Below are 12,064 nucleotides of genomic sequence, written 5' to 3'. Positions count from 1 at the left end.
ATTTCTTCTTCCACCATCTTTAGCCAAGTCTTTCTCGGTCTTCCCCGTCTTCTACTTCCTTCTACATTCATTTCCATCACTCTTCTCAACCAGTCACTTTCATCCCTCCTCAACACATGACCAAACCATCTCAACCTGTTCCTCTTCACGGCATCAATCACAGGCTCTATTCCCATCATCTTTCGCAATTCATCATTTGTCATTCATCATCATGTTTATTCATCATAAACAAATCTCTGCAATTGCATAATAATCAGTGTCATAGCCAAAAAGTGACATACATGTGAGGAGTCTTCTTGCGGTGACCATTTTGAGCCTTCTTGTGCCGTCTGGCTAAGAAAGCGAGCCTTAGCCGTGTGCGCTTACTGAGAGATGGGGTGGACAAAACATCCATGCAGTTTTCTTGGCTCCTCAGAACTCGGACTTCACTTGAGCAAAGCACATCAACGCTGCATGGCCCTGGAAACGTGGAGTGATATCCCATTAAAGATGGTATGGCTATAATCAGCTTTCTAAACGTTTGGGGAAAATAATGAGTAAAACTTCAGTGCAATGTACAAGCAGCCAATCAGGTAAAATGTGCATCAGAATACAGTTAAGGATATCCAATTCACCATTTTCACGAGGTATCCCAAGCCATGCGTCTGGTGTGACTGGGATATTCGGAGATAGTGCATAATCCAAAAAGCCAGGCACTAAATTCTTCCTGTGGCAAGCATGACAACATTGCAAACATTTCATAAAGAATCAACATGAAGGAAGCAGATTGTGAGAATGGTCATGTTGTACATCATGGAAACAAGGTGGGGTGAATGTACTGCCATACATGCATATGTATTAAATAGATGGCACTCAACTCCAGTGAATAATATATGGCATGTCTGCAACTCCTCCACAAACCAAGCTCTGTCAATCAACTTAATTGTGCTCACCTGTTACCATTTGTAAATAAGGTGTGTGCACCTGCCTCAAGTCAAGAAATAAAACATGTTAGCCCATTTCTGTACCTTGAAATCCCATACCTCCAATTTTGTCACCTAATCAGGTGATTAGAGTGGGACACATGGTCTGCCTGTACTGTCTATACATTATTTTGCTGTATTGACACCCCTTGATTTTAATTTTGATTTAAAAGAAAATCTTCCACCTCCAATGCTGATTGTAGTATTTCGAAATAGAAGCCGCCTTGTCGTAAATGCAGACGCAGAGGTTCGTTTACCTTTTCCTATCAAGCCCCCCCTTACATCTACCCACACGATAGATCTCATGCCTCCAACCACACCTCTTCCGAAGCTTTGAAGGGCCATACACATTACATCCGATCTGCGAACAACAGAAGCCAACACTCCGATCTTAATGATGTCTCCCTCCAAGTCACTGCCTCATGACCAGATGTCATTTGTCGAACAGAAATTCTGAGACTTATCTGCTGTCCTGTTACATACTCCACTTTGACCCAGTGCTTGTACTGGTGGTGGTGATGTGGTCTATTTCAGGTGCTCCCTTCTCCTTCCCCACTGAATATATCTGGATTTGTGTCCCTCTCCACAATGTCATTTATTTGTGAGTGTGGAATAACATCTTCCAAACTGCAACAAACAGGTATTTTAATGCAAGAGAACAATATTATTGAGTACCCCGTAAGGACTGGCTGGCAAATTCCTCCCTGGTTTTATGTGGTTAGTCTTAGGGAGAGACGGTCTTCAGAGCTCATGAGGCTTACAAAGAGTTAGGTTTTCTTGGGAAGATCATATCTCCATCCAAGTTGGCCTCTAAATTCGCCATAACCTCGACAAGTCTATTCTCTGTCAATAATAGTGATGCGCATGACCATATTCTCAAGTGTCATGGGAATACAACCTATCCCCCCCCCACACCCACCCCCGCCCCCACCCCCCCCCCCCCACCCCCACCCCCCCCCCGCCCCCAAGACTAGCTCTATTCTAGTCTTGCTCCTGCGCTTCCACCTCTCTGCCCAAACCCATTCCTCTATCCAGGTCTCATATTCTACCATACACCTTTATAATGTTACCCTTACAAAGTCAAATCTTAATATTATTTTTCATTCATTCATCCCCCACTCATTCCATTCTTCTCTTGCCTGTGGTACAATCTTCCAGAGTCTGTTGTCTCAGGCTGCTCAACCCAGGCTTTATAGTCTGGTGCACACCACCACCTTCTGGTTTCTCCATTTTACTACCACTGAGAGAGTGTTCATCTTGCCTGTGCAACTCCTCTCTTCACATATCTTGTCCACCGGTTTCCTCTTCACCCAACTTTGTGCCTGTTCACCCTTTGCCCCATATTTTCTTCTCTCGCAAATGCCTTGATACCTGTTGTTTTGTTTTTGATTTACATATAAACATCGGCATAGGATGTACCGTGGGTGGAAGCTGTGCAAATGACACCTTGTAGGAAGCAGAACAATGCCGATAGTAAAAATGACTGCAGTTCTTCAAATCATCTGATATCCATTACATGTTCATTCATGTTCATTGATGAATACATAAATGGTGAACACGAGACTTGCTCGGAATCCTTTCTGGACACTTCTGAGCTCGTCACCACATACAAAGCTTTCATCCGCAGCTCAATGGAATACTGTTCCCCCCTCTGGGCCGGTGCTCCTGCCTCACACCAAGCTCGGCTTCAGGATGTTGAAACCAAAGCATTCAGAATCATTGGAATCTCCCGTGATGAAGCCGATTCGGTGGGCCTCTCTCTCACTGCAGGCAGGTTGGTGGGCTGTCTTCTACCGACTCCTCTCCGGCCTAGCTCCCCCTGCTTTGTCTGTGCTCTGTCCCCCAAATATTCCTTCAGGACACACAAGATCTGCCAGCAACCCTCTTCTGGTGAAACTGGCAAAATCAAGACTCTCTGCTCACCTTCACTCTTTCATTCCTATTTTCTCCAACCTCTGGAACAAACTACCACACTCTCTTCAATCCCACTCCTCCCTCGAGGTCTTCAAAACAGCTGTTCACCACCATCTATTATCTTCCTCCATACAAAACCTTGATCTTTTCTACCCCCGTTAATACACCCCAAATCCACCTCTTTCAATCTCCAACTTCTTTCCTGAAATTCCTCGTAGTGTTCATTTGCTTTGTGCCGTGTACCCCTTCCCTTCCACTCCGCCCCTCCCCCCCACCCCCCCACCAGCCCTCTCTTCCACAAATCTACCGACGTCACTGTTCTCTACTGTTGGTGTGCTTTTATGTTTTCCTCGCTCTCCCCCTCTTGGCAAAAGGTCTGAAGGTGAATATCGGAAAGACGAAGGTGATGGCAAGTGGTAAAGTATGTGGTGAGGTGGAAAGGACTGGGAAATGGCCGTGTGCTGTGTGCAGGAAGGGTGTCGGTGTGAACTCCATTCAATGTACAATGTGCGCTGAGTGGGTTCATCAAAAATGTAGTGGTCTGAGAGGGTCATTAACCAGTGTGGCAGTGACATTCAAGTGTAAGGTGTGCACAGAGGGAGCTGCAGATGGAGGAAATGTTGAGTTAGATCTTAGAGATGGCGTGAAGCTGGAAGGTGTGAAAACATTTTGCTACCTCGGAGACATGCTGAATGGAGAAGGTGGATCAGACTCGGCAACGGTTGCTGTTGTGAGATGTGCATGGAAGAAGTTTCGGGAACTGAGTGGTGTGCTGATGAGGAGGGGAGTGTCGTTAAAGCTGAAGGGAAAGGTGTATGCTGCATGTGTGAAGTGTTATGATTTATGGGAGGGAGACATGGGTAATGAACGTAGAGCAGCAACGAAGGATGGAAAGGGTGGAAATGCGAATGGTTCGGTGGATGTGTGGAGTATCGTTGAGAGAGAGGAAGACAAATGATGAATTGCGAAAGATGATGGGAATAGAGCCTGTGATGGATGCTGTGAAGAGAAACAGGTTGAGATGGTTTGGTCATATGTTGAGGAAGGATGAAAGTGACTGGTTGAGAAGAGTAATGGAAATGAATGTAGAAGGAAGTAGAGGACGGGGAAGACCGAGAAAGACTTGGCTTAATGTGGTGGAAGAAGAAATGTGGGCAAGGGGGTTAACAAGGGGAGATGTAGAAAAAAGGGCAAAATGGAGAAGATTGTCATGGGGCCCGCAAGGCTAACCCCCACTCTCGCAGGGAAAATGGCCTTAAAATGCCTGTTGTTGTTGTTGTATACGTTATCGGTTATATACGTGTACATATTATACACATTGTATGCGTGCTCAATGCAAGCGCACGTGCACACGCACACACCTTGGGGGAATTGCGTTTTAAGTTTCTGGGATACCAGCGCAGTCGTTAAAATGGTGCAGTTTTTCTCACTGTACTCATTGGGGCATTTCCTTCGGAGGAATTTCACCTACCCGTTGACACTTCTGCTTTCGATGTTAAAATTTGGACAATGGAAGATTTACATCTCTCACAAGTATGAAGTTTTTTTTAATGGCTTTTCAAACTTTTACGCAGATAAACCTACATTTTAAAAATAAGGAAGTAATGTTTTTGGGAGGAACGTAGTTTTCAAAAGAGCGATTTTCTGCGTTTGTAAGAACTTTTCACATCCTTCCAGAAAAATAATCAAAACCTTTAGCAATTCCGACGAGTTTAAACTTGCATCCAAATTGAACAAAGACAATATATTATTGTGGTGCAAGCTGAAAAATTAAAATGCTCTTCAAAAAAAAACAAATTTTTTTTTTTTGTCCCTCCCGCCTCTGACAAGGTCGGAGACGGGGACATTAAACTGAGCTCCGTCTGACCAACTGATCATTTGTCCCTGCACTTTTGTGTTTCAAAACCCGTTGAACATTTAGTTTTCATGTTGCAGATCTCTATTCTTCATGACAAAATCTGTTTGGATCATGGCTATGATTGTCCTTGCTCTCAAATGTATGTTGCCATGGCAACCATCTTGGTAACTTGGCTTGTACACGGGATATCCAAAAAGCATTAAAGATTTGCCTGATATATTGCACAGATCTATTTACTCCTCATACCACCCAAAAGGCAGGGGATCAAGAGGATCGGCTCCTTGTTAGTATTATAGTATAATTTTGCTGGCATTATAGTTGGTTACAGGAAATCAAGATACATAACAGCATAAGCACATTCTACCACAAGACTAGACGATAACATTTTAAAGGTAAAAACCTGAACCTCTTTTTCCCAGAAGAGCTTCGATTCAACAGGCCTTCCTCTGATTCTTTTCTCTTCCGTTTCGAAAGTCTTGGGGTGCCATTTCGAACTAAGTGAAGCGAGGGGAAAAAAAGAAAAGCACCGCTTTGCAATGACATTTCGACAAAATTAAGTTACCGGTAATTAGGCCTTCTGCCATTAGACATAATTAGCCACCTGAACCCTCATAACAGAATTTGTGTCAGGTTAAGAAAAAGAAAAAAAAAGGCAATAACTTTTCATCAAGCTGTTAACCTTTCCCACGAAGCAAAACCATACACGTCAACACAGGATTTATGAAAACCTATAATTAAAAAAACAATGTGTTGTGCATGGTTTGTTCATTAAAAAGCAACCACATAAGGCTGATCTTCAATAAATTTGCATCAAAGACTGTTCCATTTACCTTCAGTTGGCATAATGTTCACCAGGCTGGGTTTTAGTCTCCCAATTGCTCCACTCACAACATCTGTAAAGAAGTATAGAACGAAGTTTAAAAACAAAACAACACATCTTAAACAGATACTCCAAAAATAATTTTACCCAAGTTGTGGTGTCCAATATCACGTATGTCTCATCATGCTCAATCAAGCTGTGAACAACTCAAAATGCCAATCAAAGAATGCACACATCCGTTTCCAGAAAACACATGGTGACTCCTACTGAAGCTCCCTAACAAAAAAAACTATATTTGCAAGTTCACTTTTCACGAGCTCCAGGTATTTGTGAATTTGTAAATGTATACAGATTCCTAATTCGTGACCCATCGACCACCAGTATTCACGAGTTTGTGAGCCCCACCGCCTCCGATCAGAGGTGCACAGATGTTGATACTGTACAGAGTTCAGTACTGTATTCAGTTTGCCTTCTGACTTCAGTGTTCAGCTTCAGCCTTCACACCACCCTGGGTGCTGTTCCCGAACAGCAAAACAAACTGCTGCGTCTCCAGACTCGTTTTTAACTCCACGACAGAAGGTGGACAGAGGTTATGTTTCCACCCCTGTTTGGCTGCGAGGAGGTTATCTCAAAAAGTTGTGGATGGGTTCGGACCAAACTTGGTGGACTGTTTTTTTTTTGTTTTTTTTTTCATACAAATCAAGACTCGTATAAGAACTAACACATATAACATATAACAAAGAGTGAGAGACAAGAGGGGGAGAGTGAGGGAAGTATAACAACAGTAGGGAACAGGGACATCAGGAGATATATGGAAGAGAGAGGGCTGGGCTTGGTAAACAGGACAAACAAGATGGACATGACAAGGACTTTCAAGAAAGAAAACGGAATTTGAAGGAGGTGGATTTAGGGTGGATTAAAGGGGGAAGAAACGATCAAGGCTCAAGGCAGGTCGCACACGATCTGCCAGCAACCCTCTTCTGGTGAAACTGCCAAAATCAAGACTCTCTGCTCACCTTCACACCTTGTTTCTCCCGCCTCTGGAACAAACTCCCTCACTCTCTTCAATCCCACTCCTCCTTCCATGTCTTTAAAACAGCTGTTCACCACCATCTCTTATCTTCCCCCATCCAAAACCTTGATCTTTTCTACCCCCGTTAATTCACCCCAGATCCACTTTTCTGAAATACCGACTTCTTTCCTGGAAGTCCTAGCTGTGTCCATGTTTTTTTTTTTTACCTCTCCCACCCCCCACCCCTTCCCATGCATCTTCTCCCCCCAAGCCCTCTCCTTCCCACAGATCTCCCAATGTCCTTGCTCTCAAATGTTGTACTTGTGTGCTTCCCCCTCTCTCCCCATATTATCTCCCGTTCCCTTTATTACTCCCGCCAGGGAGTAATGCATTCGATCGTGTCCGTCCGTGTGTGTGTGTGTGTGTGTGTGTGTGTGTGTGTGTGTGTGTGTGTGTGTGTGTGTGTGTGTGTGTGTGTGTGTGTGTGTGTGTGTGTGTGTGTGTTCGTTCGTATGTTCGTGTGTTTGTGAACAAGATATCTGAATGGACTTGGATGAATGTTGGTGGTATGATTGCCCTTGTGATAAGGAAGCATCGATTAGTTTTTGGTGAAGCTCAGGATATTATTCTGGATCCAGGAATTTTTTGAAGGATTTTTTACCATTGGAAGATAGGGCTCAGCAGCGGCCACCCACGGCGGGAGTATGCGCTCTACTGAGTGGCGTCCTAGTTATGTCTTGCGTCCGTTTTTTTTTTTGTCATTAATGTTAGCTCTTACACGAGCCTCAATCTTGTATAAAAAAACCCCAAAAAAAAACAAACAAAAAAAACGGTGGATACAGAGAATGTGACTTTGGGACACAAGATTTTGAAGTAAACACAGTTGAAGCATTCAGCTTTTTCACAGACAGTGTCAGCTGTGTAGCCATTTGAGGTAAGGGAGGGGATGGAGGGAGAACAAACCAGAAACAGATTTGACCAGACACCACCAGTATTTGGAGGAGGAAGACAGGTTTGAGAGTTCATTCTTGAGTGTGGAGAGATAGTGTTTCCTAGCTCTCCTGAGGGTAGAGAAACACTTGTTCCGGGCTTTGTGAAAGAAACTGAGATTACCTTCAGTTGGATTTGCCTTCCATGGGGTAAAGGCGAGTTGTTTCAGGGAAACTTGCCTCACCACAAGGTTCAGTGTACCATGGGTGAGAGGAAGGGTATGACAACTAAAGACAAGAACAAAGACTAATTCATTAGATTTTGGTGAAGATTCAGATACTAGAATTTTAAAGCGATTCTTCACTCAGGCCAAAAACGATATATAGCAGGAGATCTCAAAAAGTTGTGGACAAGTTATTACTAAACTTGGTCGGCGAGTTGGTTAAGTGACAAGAATAAGCCGATTCGATTTTGGATCAGGTATGGATGCAGATCCGGCCTATCAGTGGGATACAAAACGTAAACGTTTCAGCTTGGTGAAGGTATGTGCTGAACCGAGTGTTGTTTTGGTCGTGAAATTGTGCTTTTTTTTTTTCTCTCTCTTATTAATTGCCCTTCGTCGTGGCCTCCAAGCATAATATTAGTGGGGAAGGTGAATCTACTGGAAAGAGACAGAATAAAGTGATGAAGGGATAAAGCGAATGTGTTCAGCAGGCCTTGGACGATCCTCCTGTGGAAACACCTTTCTGACTTCCCCTCAAACACCACCATCGTTATAATCATCACATCACATCACCATCAAATGTAAATTAAAAATAACAACACTGTTCTGGAAACTGTTAGTATCCCCAAGCTTTTTGGAAAAAAAAAAAAAAAAATGGGAAAAGGGTGGGAAAGGGGGGGGGGGGGGAGTAGAGGGAGTGGAGGGGTGGGTGGGCATAAAGGGGATAGTTAGGGGAGGAGAGAATTAGTAATTGTCTCGGTCTGTGCCCATCAGTCTGTGTTCGTCCGTCTGTGTCCTGCAACTTTGGCGTACTGCATACATAAGCTACTCGCACTTTTACAAACTGCCCATTTACTGAAGGACAATGGACACAATTGAAGACCATAGAATTATAACCAGGCTAAGTCACATTTTAGTCATTTCGAGAAAAATATTTTGAAAAACGTGAAAAACGTGAAAAACGGGGGAAAAAAAAAATGTGACTCAGCAGCGGCCTGGTTATAATTCTATGGTCTTCAATTTCAATGATACCGATATTTCTGACACTTACCATTTAAGCTGCGTCTCCGGCAGCTCCTGCGGACAGATCGCAGCCCATCTGTTCCTAGCGGCCTAGGTGTGCCTGCCACCAATGCGCTGGATGAACTTGGTATGCTTCCATGTCCCAGCTGTGGAACCTCTCCTACGGTCAAGGAAGCACAAGAAAATAACGATTTCACAGGGCACCAACGAGTGAGTGATCAAACCTTACTCTGGGTTATAGACTTGGAAAAAATAATAATAATAATAATAAAGCTCAGACTTTTTGCATGTATGTGTATTCAGACTTTAAAGTACGTCGACTTGATGAAAAAACACACAAACAGAATCATTTTATATGTTGCTTGCATACTTTAATGTTGAAGTGCAACACTTTGTTGCCTTGTTGCTCCTTGCTCCCCTTGCTTGCCAGCCAGCTTGCTTGCCAGTGCTTGTTGAAGTGCAACAGTGAATGTTGAAGTGCAACAACAATAGGAACACTCCTATTGTTGAGAAAGCAGAAGCAGCATGTCCAGAGTAGAGTGACCAGGTCTGAAACCAAATTGATGATCAGAGTATGTGACAGACGCTAACGTATGTGACAGACGCTAACACTTTGCACGCCCTTTGAGATAAAAACGACCTTTCGGATGCCTGCTTCAAAATAGATGTAGATAGTAATCTATCTATTTTGAAGCAGGCATCCGAAAGGTCGTTTTTATCTCAAAGGGCGTGCAAAGTGTTAGCGTCTGTCACATACGTTAGCGTCTGTCACATACTCTGATCATCAATTTGGTTTCAGACCTGGTCACTCTACTCTGGACATGCTGCTTCTGCTTTCTCAACAATGGATGGAGGTCCTCAACGCCAAACAGGAAATTAGAGCTGTCTCCCTTGACATATAATGTGCCTTCGATACGGTCTGGCACCCTGCTCTGCTCACCAAACTCTCCTCCTTTGGTATCCATGGAAATCTCCACGCATGGCTGGCGGACTTCCTCTCTGGTCGTAGTCAACGTGTGGCCCTGAATGGGTTTCTCTCATCTCCTCTTCCTGTTCAGGCTGGAGTTCCCCAAGGTAGTGTTCTGGGCCATGTGCTTTTTCTGGTCTTCATCAATGATCTCTCTGACTCTCTTGAAAATCCTCTCTATCTCTTTGCGGACGACTCTACTCTCTGTCGCTCCATTCCTCATCCCTCAGATCGGCAGTCTGCAGCCTCCTCACTCTCTGCAGACCTGGACAAAATCACAGACTGGGCAAACAAATGGAACATGTCTTTCAATCCTGATAAATCTCACACTCTTACGATGTCTCTCCGAAAAGACCGACTGGAAAACCCTCCCATCCACTTTCTGAATAATCCTCTCCAAGAAGTTCTGTCACTCAAGCTTTTGGGTCTCACTATTTGCCATGATCTTTCCTGGGAAAACCACATTTCAAATCTGGCCTCCAAAGCCAGTCGCCGACTGGGCATCCTCCGTCGTGCGAAGTCCTTCCTTGGCACACCTGAGCTCCTCACCACATACAAGGCTTTCATCCACAGCTCTATGGAATACTGCTCTCCCCTCTGGTCTGGTGCTCCTGCCTCACACCTAGCCCGTCTTCACGCTGTTGAAACCAAAGCGTTCAGAATCATTGCAATCTCCCGCGACGAAGCTAACTCCAAGGGCCTTTCACTCACTCACCGCAGGCAGGTTGGTGGTCTTTCCGTCTTCTACCGACTCCTCTCTGGCCTTGCCCCCCCCCAGCCCTCTCTGGGCTCTGTCCCCCAAATATTCCTACAGGTCACACAAGATCTGCCTGCAACCCTCTTATGGTTAAACTGCCAAAATCAAGACTTTCTGCTCACCTTCACTCCTTCATTCCTCTTTTCTCCCGCCTCTGGAACAAACTCCCTCACTCTCTTCAATCCCACTCCACCCTCCAGGTCTTTAAAACAGCTGTTCACCACCATCTCTTATCCTCCCCCATCCAAAACCTTGATCTTTTCTACCCCCGCTAATTTCGGTCCCCTTGTGTTTTATACCTCTCCCCCCCCCCCCCCTCCCCTTCCCACACCTCCTGCCCCCAAGCCCTCTCCCTCCCACACTTCTCCCTGCTCTCAAATGTTGTGGTTGTGTGCTTCCCCTTCTCTCCCCATCTTGTCTTCCACTCCCTCTTTTTGTATATTTTGTTTGTCTGGTTGATTTGTTTGTGAAATAAATGTTAGCTCTTTCACGAGCCTCGATTCAGTATACAAAAAAAAACAAAAAAAAAAAAACGTACCAATGCTGTCGGCATGCTCGATAAGCGTGCGCACCACCTTCGCCTGGAGCCGCAGCATCTGCTCATCTACCGACACCAGCGGGCGCTCTTCCTGCCTGCCCAAATGCATTAGATTTGGAGCAAACACCGTGGCCAGGTTTGCCTCATCCATTCGATTCTCATGTGACCTGACAAGTAGATACAGTGCTTGGCATTTGCTCATACCACAATAATGATGCAAGTGCACAGATCGATGAAATCATTCCTTCGAGATCGGTGTGGTAAATATTTTTTCGGAATGGGTGCCCACCCCATTCAAAATATTTCAGTATCAACCCTGAAATTTATGACGATTTCCCACATAAAGACCATTATATCAACCACGTAGGGCTTCGCTAGGGTATTTATCTGTGTAACCAGTTTTACACACCGGTGGTGCTGAATTAAAGATATATGTACGCACACTACAGAGCTTCTCCCATCTCTTCTGGAACAGATGATGCTCAGTACTTCTGTTACACCTCAATATCATTTAGCTTTCTCTCGCTTACAAAATGCTAACCTGGCTGCGACAGCTTTCAAAAAGACCATGAGGTAGCGAAGAAGAAGAAGGTTGGCAGGTCGGAGCAGGCGAACGAGAAGTAGTGTCGCGTAGATCCGGTCGGCCAGGATTTCCAAACGCTGTGCCTGGCACAGTGCCGAGTGTAGCTCTTGGGGCAGCAGTGGCTCTGGAAGGTCACGGAAGAACCGCTTGAGCAGGCAGGCGACGTCGCTTGCCACGGCCCCCTCCACAGTCGCCTCCCCTCTAGATATCCGCTCCTGTTTATAACCATTCAGCATTATGCATTACAGCCGATGATGACTTGTTTCAACAACTGCACTTCCTACAAAGTCTTTGCTTTATCGTTCCTCATTTATAACATGTGCAGTATTATAATTTATAACATGTGCAGTATTATAACACATGTGCAATCAAAAGCGTGTGCTTTTTTGCAGATGTGTTCGCATTACATTTTTCACATTTGGCCTTTCATATTTCATCTACGCCAAAGGCTCGAAGGAGAATACACAACACAAGTTG

General features: G+C 44.6%; 1 protein-coding gene across 4 annotated transcripts in view; it reads right to left on the bottom strand.

Annotated features, from left to right (window-relative positions):
• Positions 1–12,064, bottom strand: part of LOC137435045 (rho GTPase-activating protein 11A) — a 49,625-nt gene that overhangs the window by 15,731 nt on the left and 21,830 nt on the right. For 3 of the 4 annotated variants that reach the window (XM_068128423.2, XM_068128428.2, XM_078784799.1), the window contains exons 4-10: positions 11,546–11,802; positions 11,005–11,171; positions 8,771–8,902; positions 5,565–5,627; positions 5,135–5,228; positions 615–706; positions 282–459 (exon numbers count right to left, since the gene is read on the bottom strand). In XM_068128423.2, the coding sequence (XP_067984524.2) occupies positions 282–459; positions 615–706; positions 5,135–5,228; positions 5,565–5,627; positions 8,771–8,902; positions 11,005–11,171; positions 11,546–11,802 (983 nt within the window). The remainder of the gene's footprint in view (positions 1–281; positions 460–614; positions 707–5,134; positions 5,229–5,564; positions 5,628–8,770; positions 8,903–11,004; positions 11,172–11,545; positions 11,803–12,064) is intronic. The other variant, XM_068128424.2, reaches the window with a different exon arrangement.

Source organism: Myxine glutinosa, chromosome 9, assembly GCF_964187855.1.
Source record: "Myxine glutinosa chromosome 9, kmMyxGlut1.1, whole genome shotgun sequence".
Classification (NCBI taxonomy): Eukaryota; Metazoa; Chordata; class Myxini; order Myxiniformes; family Myxinidae; genus Myxine; species Myxine glutinosa.
The sequence above is the reverse complement of the archived record's forward strand: the minus strand, read 5'-3'. Positions and strand labels throughout refer to the sequence as shown.